This window comes from Ooceraea biroi, chromosome 10 (genome assembly GCF_003672135.1).
Source record: "Ooceraea biroi isolate clonal line C1 chromosome 10, Obir_v5.4, whole genome shotgun sequence".
NCBI classification, from domain to species: domain Eukaryota; kingdom Metazoa; phylum Arthropoda; class Insecta; order Hymenoptera; family Formicidae; genus Ooceraea; species Ooceraea biroi.
Window position 1 is genome coordinate 10,699,826 of NC_039515.1, and position 15,754 is coordinate 10,715,579.

The window sequence follows — 15,754 nt, forward strand, 5'->3', positions numbered from 1 at the left end:
GACGATTGAAATCTAACGGCTACTGTTGTGAAAGTAACAATCATACTGAATCGTTTCAACATAGTGAACATGAATACATGTGAATACACATAACGTAAACATCTTTGACCTTCCAAATTCTACACTATGTTCCGTTGTTACTTATCTGATATTTCTTTTCAATATTGGTTTATAACTTTGTAATAAAGCATTTCTAAGCAAACTCGATATAAGAATTTTTTCTTATTTCCACTAGTAGAATATGCTCCCGCAGTTTGTCGGTTAAAACCCGGGACACCCTGTATATTAGGTTGGTGCATAAGTTCTTGCCGATTTTGCAATTTTTCTTTATTGAAATGAAACAACCCAAACAGCACACGTACGTCCACAGGATTTATTTTGGACATACTTTGGAAGTAAAGACGTCCTTAAAATGTTTTTAGGACATCCTTTGGATGGCTGTGCTGTCTGGGAATCGATACAACATAAATCAAAGTATTTTCCATCGTTTTCTACGATCTTCTCCTGTCTTTCCGGCATGCAAATATCACGTCGAAAGAAGGAGTCATCTTTTGAGGCGATCCATTCACCGACTCGTTGGCAAAACTTTATGCACTGATCTAATATGTATCATAATAGAGATCGTTAATGATCCTGTAATGGAATTTTGATTTTATAATCTTTCACGTCCGACTCACGTTTCGCAACTGCGCGTGTTTCCTTTACAGCAGAACTACTTTTTACAACAGAATTAAATAGTCTCGAGACTAAATGCTTGCAAATGTTCTTCTTGAAATATTGTCGGCATACCGTGTGGCTCTGCTTTGTCTTTTTTTTTTTTTCTCGGAAATCAGTGATCGTCGCAGTTACGCTCGCACGTTACCACGAAGCTGAAAGTGTGCGAAAAGTCCTCATCGCTTGCCTCGCATATTCCTTCTGTCTGCGTACTGCCGCATGACGAGTATTTTTTTGGGTCTTTCCGCATCACATAATGTTATACAATGACAAAGCACACTGAGACACTGCGCCAATCCAATAGAAAAACGATATCGTCGTTATTGTGCCATTTAGTATTCACAGATTGAAGGGACGCAGGATCACAAGGATAGACGCCCGCCCACGCGTCCAACTTTTCACACCCTCGTCGTTTCTCGTTCCTCTAGAACTCGAGCGCTAGTAAACGACTGTGACGACTCGAAAATTAAGACTCTTTGTCAAGAGGTTACAAGTTTTATTTGTAAGCGTAGTACTTTGATTTCTCTAGTGACTATATCGACCGCGTTAATCGTTATGGAAGTCATACGCAATTGCAATTGGTAAAAAAACAATGACGATCGGTAAACGATCGGTGCATGAAGAGAAGCTAAACCATCTACCTTGCGGAGGTAACGTTGTACTTTGAAGTAAATCGTAAATCTGGACTGTGCTATTTTTCCGTTTGGTACTTTGTCTTGAAATCAATCGCGCGACGCGTATTGTTCCTGAATCTATTTGACCTATCGATTCGCGCATTAGACGCAATGAAATCTAAACAGTGACGTTGGAGGATGCTGTGAAAATGACAGATATTATTACAAACGATTAAAATCTCAATCTGCACGAAGATATGAAAATTTAAAGAGCATCTTTATCATTACATGCGTTTATATCGAGATGGTCCCTGCGGGATTTTAAATTGTATTCGTATATATTATTCCTTTGGTTGCATATATATATATATATAATTATACAAAAGCATAAAGTATTCGGTTTCGCTACGTTTAGATTGAAAAAATTGATACCTCAAGTTTCATATTAACGAAACGTGTCGAACAAGTAAATGGAAATAGAATTTATATGATTATAAATAGACGATACACTTATAACGGCTACATTAGCTATGGCCCTTTCTTACGCATTTACGGAAATCTTAAGAAATTATGTAGAATCGATCGTCATTGGCAATACAAAGCTTCAACCGGAGTAACGACAGCCAGAAAGAGAGAAAGCGTTTCGAAGCACCCGTTAATCAAATCATCGTAGGGCTACCGATAAAATACGGCGTGTAGAATACAAGCGCTCATATATATATATCTATATACACGTAAGAGAATATATATTAACGAATTTATAAGAAATTTAATAACAACTCTGTCCGCGAGCACGAAATGCAGAGATAGTCGAGATACGTAATAACGATTATTACGCATGTTGTACGTAAAAAGTAACAATTACAATAATAAACGTAACAATTATGTCGTAAAGACGCAAGTTACATATATTTATATCGACGATTATAATCCGCGTAGGATAAAATAGTCATTGATTGATTGCAGATATAATTCGTGATTTTAACAATTAAATGTATTACAACGTGCTGTATACGCAATCGTACTCGCTCGTTGATATGCTTACGATATATTGCTCCGACTCATAAAGATATACAAAAGATAAATAAATAAATAATAAATAAACGAGTCACAATTTATGTCTAAGCGTTTACGACTAAGCTTTGGTACAAAAAATCTAGAGTTAATGGAGGAAAGTATGTATGTAAGAGACTCGTGATTAACGGACGGATTCGTGCAAAGGAGAATCAGAATTAGGAATATATCACGTATCACAAGCGAAAGTGTCGACCAGTCCAGTCCCATCTGTTTGCTCAACGCGTTTCTACGCTAAGGAGTTCGCTAAGTGTTCGGCGATAGATCTTGGAAGAACCACATCCACATCCACATCCACATCCGTGCTAAGTTATTGAAGCGGTTATTACAACTCCACTCTCGTTTGCACGACGCCGCACACGACTCGCCGTGTGTCGCATATGCTGCCTATTTGCCGTGTAAATACATGCGCTAATCGATCTGCACATGTGCGAGAAGCGGTAGACTCAGAACTCGGAACACGGAAGCTCTCCGCTGAGCGATTGGTGCCTGCGCGAAGTATAATAGCTTGATATCCTTGATGATTGGACAGACGACATTTTCGCAAACGAGCCCGCCCCGAAGCTAGTCATCCGGAGGATGACTTTAATCGTGAATCCGCAAATGAAATCTTATGGACTCTGAGGCGCAACTGAGAGGCATTACGTTACAATTTAAGCGGCAGAGTTGCCGTGACATATCGCACGGCGAGACTTGATATAGGTACATTCCCGCTCGGTATTCTTAGTTTATCAGTTGAAGGTAGAAAAACGATCGAGAATTTCTCTAGCGTAAAGAGGCTTAAAGACGGTCGAGCCTACCGCTTGGCGTATCTCTAAGGCTAGGACATGAAGTTCCGCTTACTTTGAAAAATACTGTACAGAAGAATACCTAGAAGGCGCGCTTTTCTCACGTTCTCGCATTCTTCGCGTTTAGACGAATACCGAAGCTGCGACTACGTACGATGGAATCGATATATTTCCGCCAATAAAGAGGAATAAACGTGCCGGATGACGGATGACGAGACTGGGTAGAATTTGTTCACACGATAATATCCACATCCTCCTTCGGGGGAAAAGCGTAAAGCTGCTGTGTTCACCTCTTCAGGAACCGGAAGAAGCCTTTGCTCTTATCCGGCGGCGGTGCCATTAGCATTGGTACTTGATTCTTATGCGTGATGCGAATCTGCGAATCCAAGGAATATTTTTACTGCTTTTATTCAGCTTGAAATATATTAAATACGAATATGCGTAAAGTGTTATGTTATATATAACTGCATCACACAATGTCATCACCGAATAAACACCAACAGAGATGTACCATAAATAATGTTGGCACGCGCAATCACGTTTTGCACAGCGCGAGCTACAACGACATTCACCATGAAACTATAAACTTGAAATTAAAAATTAGAAAGTGAAAAAACATATTTTCCTCAAATTAAAATAATGGTTTCAATGAAATTTGAGTGAAGAAAAAATTTCGTTAACGTCCCGTGTATCGTTGTTAAACCTGTACATTTAATTATCTCGTTTTAGCTCACCGTACAAGGACCTTGCATCCAAGGCTCCCCGTCGATTTGCATAGGGAATCGTTTGCTCGTGATGATGATGACGCTGCTGCATTGGGCCAATCTTCTACCGGAATGTCGAAGCCCGGTCTTCACCTGTCCCATGTGCAGGCAATTCTCCAAGCCAATCACTTCGATGAGATTGTCCCCGATGTCTGCGGATATTGGGTAAGTATAAGAAATTATAATAAAAACTTTCCTTTGATCGATCGATCTGACAATTTATTAGTTGATAATGAAACATAACGTTCTGGTCCTTATCAAGTTTTAATTTTTTTATCAAGTTTTCATTATTGAATTATCCTGGCGTAACAAAACTAATTATTCTTGTAAGAAATTATTTCGGAACACAATTTCTAACATTCTGCTCGCATTCATGGCATCGCGCGGACTTGATGCTAAAATATTTCTTGTCCGCATAATTGATTTTCACGGGTTCAGAGAATACTCACCCTGAATCGCGGCTGTGAGATCCACGGAATTGAAGCTACTGGTACTAAGCTCTTTGTCGGGCCGCTTTTTTCGTTTGCCGAGACGATGCCGCGTATGATGCTCACCCCAAAGATTCGAGCCTCCGTGAGTGAAAGGAATGTTCAGCAGTGCGACTCCTTGCAGAGATGGCCCGTGCGCCAAATCCAGAGGTGTACCGTCGCACTGCAATCGATGAAATGTATGCAACGTTACGAATTCCATGAATTGATTCCGTTAGGCTTGATCGATTGACGGAATTGCCTATACGTAGTCAGCGTATTTTAACGAAGCTAGAATAGACTCGGTCTGATTGATGATTCCTTGAAGCGCGTGATATCTTAATACCAACTCAATTTCGATATGAATTGTCTTAACTAAATAAAAAAATTTAATTAAATAAAACAATTTAAAAGTTTAATTTAAACTTACAATTATTTCGAGATCCTCGTGAAGATTTTTACAACTGGCAGCAAACTGCTCCGTGGTTGCATACTCAAAGTACCACAGTTTATTCTTCATTCTGCTGTTAAACTTCTCGGGATTTTTTTCTCTCTCCATGTGGAATTTCACGCAAATGGCGGCGTCGACGCCCACCGAAAAATAATTATTAATGATATTGTACGGTATACTGTCTTGGTTCGTCTTCTTCTCCTCCTTTTGATCTAAAACCTCGATTTGCCAACGATCCATCATCACCTGCGTCGCCTTCTCTATTTTCTGGAAATCATTTCAACTTTACGTAGTAAGCTCGCGCGATAATTTGACGTGGTATGAATAGATGCAAGCTCGAGTGCTTTTATCCTTGCGTAACAAACATTTTGCTGAGGTGTAAAAATAATGAGTGGTAATTTTCGTTTTCAATTCAAATATATCAAGTCTACTTAACTTCTTTACCTTAAGCACTTTGTGTACTGCTTCTCCTTCGTAACCACCACCCCACCGTAAGCACCTGGCAAGATCATTGCCCGTACCGAGAGGTATAACGCCAACGGCAGGATGTTTTTCAAAGTGCACACGATCTGAATGAAATAATTAGCAGAGGATTATATGAATATGGCCGCCATCGGAGATTAAACTATTAGCAATCTAAACGAGCATCGAAACGATCAGTTCGTACGTAATTGATTAATGACGTTTAATGACTGTTAAAATTCAGGTCACACATTTGCAATTTACATGGTGGACAGTGTTCAACGAATTCACTGACATTTCAGCATGTTTAACGCATGCAATTAACAGCTACCACATAACGTCGCTTTTATGTGCTGCCGTTATGTAATCGTTACAATTCGTTTTATTATCGTTATTACCGGATTTAATTAAACGTGATTAAGCCGCGATGCGTACCCATAGTCTCTAAAACCCAGCCGACTGTTCCATCGCCGCCGCAACAAATCACTTTAAAATTCTCCACGTCCTTGAACATTTGCAAGCCCTGCATGGGTCCGCCGATCGCTAGATTATGTACCTGACGAGGGTTCAGAATGTATTGAAATTTCCGTAACATTCGCTCCCCTTGTCGGCCTCCCGATTTTGGATTTATGAATACCAAGAGCGGCGTCGTGCCTTCCGGTGGCGTAATTTGAAAGGACATGGCTGGTTGCTGATTCGACGAAGTGCCAGAGCTCAGGAAACCACCCTGGTTTAGGTCCATTGCATTTATTCATACATTATAGAGCATGCAATATTTTATGGTATTATTGTCCCATTGAATGCGATTTCGTCATTTTCACATTTCGCCAACTTCTCAATTGTCTTCTTCAATTGGTGCGTTTAATTAATTAGAAATTTCTTCTATTACATCACAATTATTATGATAATAAATTTTTATAAATTTATATATTTTATATTTATATATTTATGATAATAAATTATTACGATAATATTTTATATATTTAATATGTAAGAAAATCGTTGTTTATCCGAATGATTAAATACACAAATAGTTAAATCTCTTATTTTCTTCCTCCGTAAGACGAGCATTCGATGAGACAATCAGAGACCATATTACTATATTCCACTTACGGAACTGGACGATGAGATATCTTGACCGTGCTTGCTACCTCGTTTGCTGTCTCTCGACAATGATCTTTGTCTGTCCAGCACAACGGGGCAAATCGCCGTAGGTGGAAGGATGTGTGTCGCGTGTTCACCGAACGTACATTCCGTTCGTACTTGCGACGCGCATCTATTATGCAACTGCAACAATCCAAGAAAGTACTAAGCCTGAAAGTCACTCTGCTACTATTGCCTCAATTAAAAAATGTCTATATTGCATGAAGAGAAAGAACGATGTCAGACTATTTTATTTTATTTGTCGCTTCGATTACTCACTGTTATTTGGCACCATCTGCAATGCAAGCCGGTGATGCCGTTGTAACTCTTGATCGTCTTTCTGCACTTGGAACATTTTCCGTGACAATTACCTTCGACCCAATGATGAGCCATTGTCTGGGACGTTTTTTTACTCTTTACATAAGTGGCTATACAGGAAGCTGGCGCTCTTTGCACACATCTCTCGTGCACCGTGTATTTGCAAACTGAAAGGGGCGCGATTACTGATCAGCCATTTAACGATGATTTGAATGCAACAAGCATCTGTCTCTACCTTGAGAGATATTAGGTGCGTTTTTGATGCGATTCCGTTTTTGCAATCTCTACATCGATTTACTTCGTCTAGCATCTAGCGAAGCAGAGATAGGAATATCAAATATTTCTTACTCACAGACACAACAGAGACCTTTCTTGCCGAGACCAACCAGCATATTTAAACAGAGATTACAGTACGCGGGTTTGCTGAAATGCTTCAGCCTCCACAGATGGTTCCCATCTTCTTTCACATTGGAGTCTAGACCCAGAAGAACCAACAGAGGGATTGTCGTAAGGCCGCCTCTCTTCCATTCTTCCAGCGATACCGTACCATCTGCGTCATAGTCAATCTCTATCATCATATCCTGCAGGATCTACAATCAAATTTTATTTCCCATATTAATTTCGTATTCCTGCTTCGGTAATTTCTCTCAAAGTTTCTAAAACTTTTTGTTATCTTTTGGCATTAGTTTTTTTTATGTTAATTCGGAAACGAATTATAAATATAATGGAGAAGTCGTTCTCTGAAACGAAAATTCGTAAAGTGCGATTTTCCCTTGTACCTACCGGTTTCAGTTCTGAGACGTCCCAGCCGAGATACTCCGCGACATTCATCATCTGATTTACAATGCAGTCCATTTCCTAGATACACGCGATAATGATATTAGTAACAATGATGAGAACCGTTGCATTGATCGCATTGACATTTCCAACGATCTTATCTCACACGTAGATATCTCACGTGTGTAATTTGGTCCCATTGAACTACTACTATTATGTCGCCCCTATCGAAATACGCGCCATACATATTAAAATATCAATCAGTTTTATCATACATTTTTAAAAGGATGTTTAAATACACACACGCTACACATACGCGGTTCTAATACATAGTTTTCATTAAAAAAAATCATATCATCCTCAGACATTTATTTGCTATGGCTAAACGAGTCCGAATGAAAACACGGCGAAACCGCTGTTTTCATTTCCACCCGATTTCTCATGCAGTCTCTCGCTATCGATACCGTGAATATTTATCGATACGCGGCGCACAATTTGTACACCGCGATATATCAATGATTCATCCAACGTGGAACTCATTACGCGGCCGTCATTTCCCCGATATCCTTCTCAGCTATGCGTGTAAATCCCATGCGAACACATAAATCGTCCCCGTTACACATATCTGCATCAATATGCGCACTTATCTGACCCCTTGCGCCTGAATAACGGATGCATTGAATAAGCATCGGATGAACTCTCGACCTCATGGGTAATCTCGCGTGTAAAATGCTTATTTTAACCCTTCCAAGTTGCATGTAGGTAATTTTGGAATTAGTGCTCCCCAACGGGACGATGTAATCGTGCGAATGTTCCGCAAGTGTCCGAGATCTTGGATATCTTTATACAACTCTAATCAGTTAAATTAAATTAAAGGAGAACAGATAGTGATTATTGCTACCCCTGCAATTATAGGCGCCGCAGAAAAATGCATCGCTCGATCGATCCGTTTTCTGGCCTCTCAATTGCCTGGAGGTCGATGATGCGCGTCGTCCAGGCAGCGGAAATTACCCTCGTTTCACATAATTCGCGTTGCAACGGATCGCAGAGGGTACATATCAATTGATGTGCTTATTACGGCCAACAACACGGGACAAGTATCCCGAGTTTTTCTATTAATACGGAGCTATTCTGCACTACTGTCGTTACTTAAGCAGCAAAGGTCAATCTATTTCCGTTGGGAGAAAGTCGGAAAGAGTTTTACCGATATAAATCGCAATTGGAATTATTTTATAAGTACACCCACAGAAAAGATTTCTGGACTTAATGCTATTACTCTTTAATCTATCATAAAATAACATCGCTATAGCGACAATCATATTTATTATTGAAAAGAAGCATATTTTAATCTTGAATAGAAAATTCGAAAATCTAGATTTCAATAATCTTGGTGCTATCTCATTCATTTTCTCAGAAGGATTTAGATACAAATTTCTAGCAAGTTCAAAATATTCTTGATTTAACAATATTGTCAGATCTAAAAGACATCTTATTCTATTCTTCTAAGAGAATTTGTAGAATCTGCACAAAACGGCCAATATTTATGTGTTGCAATCGAAAATCGGGAAAGTGTTTCTGTTATTTACAATGAATAAGTGCAATACTTTACAAGAAATGTTAAAAGATATGGAAATGTCTGATCTCGAATCTTATTTCTCAAGTAAGTATATTGTATATACTTACTTACATTTCTATATCTTTTAATATTTCTTGTAGAGTATTGCACTTATTCATTGTAAATAACAGAAACACTCCCGATTTTCGACTGCAACACATAAATATTGGCCGTTTTATCCGAATGAAGGACGCAGAAGCGCCGAGTCGACGAGCGACTGTGAGAAAATGATGCGTCGACATCGACGAAGCCTACTATAAAGTGGCGCTAATATCAAATTATTCTACGTACAAGAATATATAAGCATAAATTTGTACATGTTACTCTTGTCTCAAGACAGTAAGACAATGTTATTTAATTGGAGAGAGAAGAATAGAAATTACTGATTTAAATTAAAAATTGTTTTATTTTCATATTTTTTATACTTGTAATACGATTAAATTAGTCAAGAATATTTTTTGTCTTGTTATCAAAAATCCTTTCTGAGGGTGTAGGCGATATTTTCGTCGTCCGTCTGTCGTTCATGAATACTTTAGCGTGGCGTTCAGGGACTTTTCTGAGACTCTTGAGACAGGACGACGACATCACTCGTATGGCGACAATTAATAAAATTTTAACTAGCCGAGACGCATTGCAAAATACCGCATCACTCGCGCACGTGCGTCGTACCGTGACGCGTGCGTGCTCGTTTGCGTTCGCTGATAACGATCGTTCTTTACTCACGTTTGTATCAAGGACGCCGTTCCCGTCAGTATCGTACAGCCGAAACATAACTGCAAAAAAAGGAAAGGATTATCGAGTTAACGCAAGTCGAAACTGCCGCGCAACAAGTTGCAGCTGCGACTACAAGTTCGGGCGCGATAAACTTGTAACAAGTGCGGCAGAAAATTGAGAATGACATGCGGTCCCCCTCCCCCCCGTGAATTCTACGTGTCACCATTGTCTTCCTCTCGCCTGAATTTTCCTCGAAAGGCAAACATGCATTTTTCGAAAATTTCTCACGCATCAGGAACGTCTGCGTATTCACAAAGAGATTCCATTCCTCGTTACTCTGATATGCTGTTATTTTATTATATTATATAATATGACGAGTAATAAAAAGTGAGCTATTTTAATCTCTCCTTATCTGTGCCGAAATATTTTGCATCTTTCCCTTGAACAGATATGTATGGGAGAAAAGCTGATAAATTCCACGCAAGCAAGGAGACGTGCAATTTTCGTGAGAAGCTTAGGCATCGCAAGTTTCTAAGCGTGCTGATATTCACGATATTGCATACCTCGCAAAACAATTTTTCGCTATCTAGCGTGCGCATGCACGTAAAATATCGTTCTGACAACATTCTAAAGACGGACGGGATTCCGCTGTGATCCACGTGCAGGCCATGTGTTTTTGATTATTCAAGAAAGACTCGTTTAATTATTATTATTTTGCAAGTATTGATTTCGTCTGTAAAAAATAACACGAATCTCTTTCGAGGAATCGTTGTTCTGCCGCTCTAACGAATTGTCTGAGACGAAGAACCTGACGGGATTTCGCGCATCCCAAGATAATCGTTGCTTCGTGGCAATTACGTACATTCCAGTTTATCCTCCGGTCTGCCGGCTTCCAGAAGGGAGAGATAACAAACGATATCTTTGAGGCTGACTTTAACGGACTGGACATCTATTGTGCTCTGCTTCCTGACTAGGTGCCTCATCTCTGAAAAATAAGAAATGCGTTTTCGAGTTAATCGGATGTTAAATCAGCAGTCGATCCGTAAGATACGAGTCGATTTGTGCAGTGCAGGGAGTAATTAAAATTTATCTGGGTAAATTAATTGAATACTCATAAATTTATAGAATGTCAATGTAATACACAAGCTTCAATTATGCTACAACATTAATTTGCAGCGAAGTTCTAATTAGATTCTTGTAATTTTCTTGTAATTAAATCTTTTCACGGAGATTACTCATAATCTCATTTTTAATAATAAATCACTTTTAGGAATTATCCTATAAAGTACTTTTTATTCGATGTTGAATGTAGCTTTAACCGAGATTTCTTTGACGTCGCGTTTCGTGGAAGAGACGCTGTATTTTTGAACGAAAGAGCACCTAGACGTCGGACAAAGTGGAAATCGCCAGACTTATGATATGATGGGTCTGTCCCGTATTTCGCGGAAAATTCACGATGCATTCGGACGATGATTCGCGAATGGAAAATTCCGAGCGATTGCAACAGCACGATTCTGCTGTATTTTTAGAGAACTGCTCGCATAAACTTGTCTAATTGTACCTAAAAGTCTAGAGAACCTGTTGCTTCGACCGAGGCAGCGCCAGCTGTCAATACATATAAGCGGCGAGAGAAAGAGAGAGAGAGTGTCGGATTTATTATAATTGTTAAAATATAGTTGCCGCCCGAGACAGGTCGACGACGCCTAGTTCGTATTTCTGGATCGCCTATTTATATCCGCAAACCGCCGTGTAGTTTTACGCGAATCAACACAGCGTTATATCGATTGGATTGGATTGGATTGCCCCTGACAAAATTTATTCTGCCGCGACCATCTCCAAATTCGAGCTGTCCAGAAACTAAAACTAACGTCGACGAATTTGGATCTCGCGCAAAAAGATTTGCCGGAATAATTTCTGCGCGTAACAGTGGAAACAGAATAAACATGCAAGACACGTATTTCTGGAAGAGTAAACTCACTGAAATTGTACTCGTAATTTCTGCTCGTTATTTCATCGGTATCCTTGTGCATCTGGACATATATGCACAACAACCAATTTGGTATTTCTCTTCAAAGCAGAATTGTTGCAGCGATTTCGATTAACGTCTAGTTTGAACGTGTAACTTCTATGCGAATGTGTCCGACGCACGTGATGTATTCTCCATTAACAGGAACATTATCATGTAGTCACGATATCTCTCTCAGCTCTTATTTTTGGGCGATCGCATAGCCGCATCTCGCACAAGTCATTTTGCGCGACGATGGCCAATCTAAAAATAAACCTTCGCGCGCGAGACGGGACGACGCGTCGCGCGAGCTAACGCGGCCATTTCATCCATGCGGGACATTTTTTTTATTCTCGAACGATCCAATTTGTTCGGAGCGAGAGAGCTCCGGAGCTACGGTGCGTAATGACACCTCGAAAAAGAAAATGTATGAATCATTCACTGCGGCGAGAAAGCACGCGGCGCATTGATCGATCGGCTGATCAACGCGGACAGTGATGATTAATCATCGTGACGTGTAACCATCGAAACCTTCAACGAGCCTCTGTGCTGGAGTATTTTTTATTCTACTAACGAATGTAATCTGCGCAGTACCAATATTTTTGTTTTTATCAACAATTTTTCTGTTCATACAGCTAACTTGTCTTTTTTTAATGCTATTTGTTGAAAGTAATTTTGTATTACGATAGTTATTAGTTGTATACAGTTACAATAGTTACTACTAGAGATAGTATACCAAGCTTTGCCGCCTGTTAACGAAAGTCCGTAACAATTACGAATAACGAGCGGATTCAGTGAGTTGAACTAATTATCATTTGCGGGTGGTAGCGTTGATTATTCAGTTTAGTTGATTTCGCGTGATAGAGGTTGACGTGTTCACCGCATAATACACGGAAGATAGAGAGGTCTAAGACTGCAAATTATATCGCAAATCGGATTATTTAAAACTGCTGGTCCAATTTCTTCACGATTCTATGATAAATCGTTAAATTGTTTGAATTATGTAAAGCTTTCCCTCAAATTTGTTATAGCCTCCTCCACTTGAATCAATCGTTTCACGTGATGCCGCACGTTTAGCGCGCCCGAGATCTCCAAAGATCGTGCAAAATTGAACAATTATCTCACCTTCCTTCAGCTTCATTCCGGACACGTTTGGTAACTGGACCATCTTGCCCTTCACCATCATCAAGAGCAGCGAAAGAGGGAAATCGCTCTCGATCACCGAACTGAATTGTTCGATCGCTCTGCGTCACGGTGTTTAAAGCGAAACGAGCGTATGATGATTTAACGACCATTGAGTCGATCGCGGAGCGACGTCAATCTGCGATTAGTTATTTAGCCCGGAAGTACTTGTTGCTCCTCCTGCGACTCGAGAGTCACTGAGAGCGTGACGGAACCACCGTCAAGAGGCTGGTATCATTCTCTCACACGCTCGTGACGTCATTTATACCGGATGATACTGGTGGTACAGCTATTTCGGTGGCACCCGCGCGCGTACTCAACTACTCACGCGCACGAAACCCGCGTGGATGTCGCGGGCGATCCAAAGCGCGCGTTTCCTCTCTCTCGCTCTCTCGTTATGCGCGATCGATCCGGTGATACTTACAAGTAAACCTACGGAAGTGTCATTCTCCGATTTTTCTGAAATTTGGATATGTTATAATACATGAAAAACTAAGGGACACGTATTTTTTTTTAGCGGCGGAAAAACATATTTAGGGGGTGAAACGACCCCCCAAAATGGGGGGTAAAATGGAAAAATTGCGATATCTTTGAGACCAGTGAAGTGATTTTAACGATTTTTGGTATGAAAGTATCTTTCGATAGAAGACGAAAATCGGCCTAGGTATGTTGGAAGGGGAGTGAAAATTCAAAATCTTATTAAATACGCATGGTATAAAAGTGGGTATATAAAAGAAAAACCGTTGGAATTTGATAATCCTGTTGATTTCTGTTTTAAAAATTGTGAGACATCTTGCGGGTTCTGCAATGTGTGTGCAGTAATAAGATGTGCTTGGTGCAAAAAATCTTTGTACATAATACATTTTTTTAACGAATATCATGTATGCAAAACTTTCAAAAAATGATTTAATTGTCAAATCAGCCATTTATAAAATAAAAGTAATAATAAAAAAATTAATGAAATAAAAACACAAAAAAAATTAAAACGACAAAAAAAATAATAAAATTGAAATAACAAAAAAATCTTTCGTTACGTGTACATAAGCGTTCTAACAATGAATCGTGTTCTGACACACTTACAGAAAATAGTGAGAGGCAAGGGGACTCACTCTAATCATTTTTCATTTAATTTTTTAGCTACATTGTTTAAACAATTTTGTTATAAACGATTAATATTTTTAACATGTTTAATTCACTTCACATAACTAACAATAAATGTCAAAAGTTGATTTTATTGTATTTTGAAAGTCGCATGTCGAGTTACTGTCTATTCAAGTAATTTTTGAAGTTTTCGTCCGCCATATTGGATCCGCCATATTGAATTTTGAAAATCTGATTTCAGATTCGGATTCAGCGACTTAAAAAACCAATATATTAAAAAGATCGAACAGTTAAAAAATATAGTTTCACAAGGTGTTTCATGCGCAATGCCAAACGAACGCGGCAATTTAGGGATTGTTTACCCCCCAAATATTTATATAAAACAAAACAAAAAAATACGTGTTCCTTAATTAGCTTTCCTCTTGAAGTTTTAATAGATTTTACTTCGATCAGATCAAAACTGATTTTTTGCAGCAAGAAATTGGTCACTTTAGGGGTAGTTCACCCCCTAATTTTCACTCCCCTTCCAACATACCTAGGCCGATTTTCGTCTTCTATCGAAAGATACTTTCATATCAAAAATCATTAAAATCGCTTCACTGGTCTCAAAGATATCGCAATTTTTCCATTTTACCCCCCATTTTGGGGGGTCGTTTCACCCCCTAAATATGTTTTTCCGCCGCTAAAAAAAAATACGTGTCCCTTAGTTTTTCATGTATTATAACATATCCAAATTTCAGAAAAATCGGAGAGTGACACTTCCGTAGGTTTACTTGTTAGTTCATTAGCAGCACTTTATTAACTCGAAGGAGCGCGAAATTCGTCGGCCTACTCCTTTGCGAGAGTAAAGCGAGAGTAAAGCGAGAGGCGAGCGTCCGATCTAGCAGACGCAGAGAGCACGATCAAAAGCGAAAGCGGAAACGTAAAAATGTAATAAAAATACGGAAACCGCCGAGTTTGATTGCCGGGCGAAAATGAGATTTTCGCACGTGCCGCGCTCGAAATAGTTTTCCTATTTTCTTTTTCTCGAATATCCCCGCGAATATTCTTGCCTTCTTGTGTCTCTCGCGCAACGCGTTTTACGGCCCTTTTACTGCGAACCGAGCACCTGGAGGCGACTATTCATCTTCTGATTCATCAGAGACGAGAGACCGAGCCCCAGCCCGGCAACAGCTTTAAAACGCGGCTCGGGGATGGACCAGGGGGGAGGCAAGGCACTGTAGCCGCTATACTGCGCTATACATACAACGTATAGCGGTAATACGCAACTTTGATTCGTCATAATCCTCTATTTTCAGATCATATTTGATGTTTCCCTTTCATTTTTCACGAGTCACGTATACCAAAAGGCGCGACGGGGCAGGCTTGAACTCGCGATTTCATCACCTCCGACGATGTATTTGACGCGGAAGCGCACGTGTTTCACGAGCAGCAGCCGATAAGATCAGGCTGGTTCTTCAAACAGACGCGGAAATAGAATCGAATCGAGTTTTCTCGATCGTGTACACAGGCTTCATGACATTTCGCGAAGATCAACTCGCCTCTGGGTTTCTCTCTTTTTCCCT

The 15,754-nt window shown here is 39.7% G+C and overlaps 1 protein-coding gene across 3 annotated transcripts in view; it reads right to left on the bottom strand.

Annotated features, from left to right (window-relative positions):
* Positions 1–808: 808 nt before the first annotated feature.
* The window catches only part of LOC105278591 (diacylglycerol kinase 1), a 106,449-nt gene continuing 91,503 nt past the window's right edge, over positions 809–15,754 (bottom strand). Inside the window, exons 7-18 of one of the 3 annotated variants that reach the window (XM_011337799.3) lie at positions 10,764–10,886; positions 9,911–9,960; positions 7,579–7,653; positions 7,148–7,385; positions 6,757–6,962; positions 6,448–6,621; positions 5,770–6,061; positions 5,317–5,441; positions 4,852–5,139; positions 4,404–4,605; positions 3,925–4,106; positions 809–3,566 (exon numbers count right to left, since the gene is read on the bottom strand). In XM_011337799.3, coding sequence (XP_011336101.1) covers positions 3,477–3,566; positions 3,925–4,106; positions 4,404–4,605; positions 4,852–5,139; positions 5,317–5,441; positions 5,770–6,061; positions 6,448–6,621; positions 6,757–6,962; positions 7,148–7,385; positions 7,579–7,653; positions 9,911–9,960; positions 10,764–10,886 — 2,045 coding nt within the window. In that variant the 3' untranslated portion in view covers positions 809–3,476. Of the gene's footprint in view, positions 3,567–3,924; positions 4,107–4,403; positions 4,606–4,851; positions 5,140–5,316; positions 5,442–5,769; positions 6,062–6,447; positions 6,643–6,756; positions 6,963–7,147; positions 7,386–7,578; positions 7,654–9,910; positions 9,961–10,763; positions 10,887–15,754 lie in introns of all 3 variants that reach the window. The other 2 variants (XM_026973471.1, XM_026973472.1) reach the window with 2 other exon arrangements.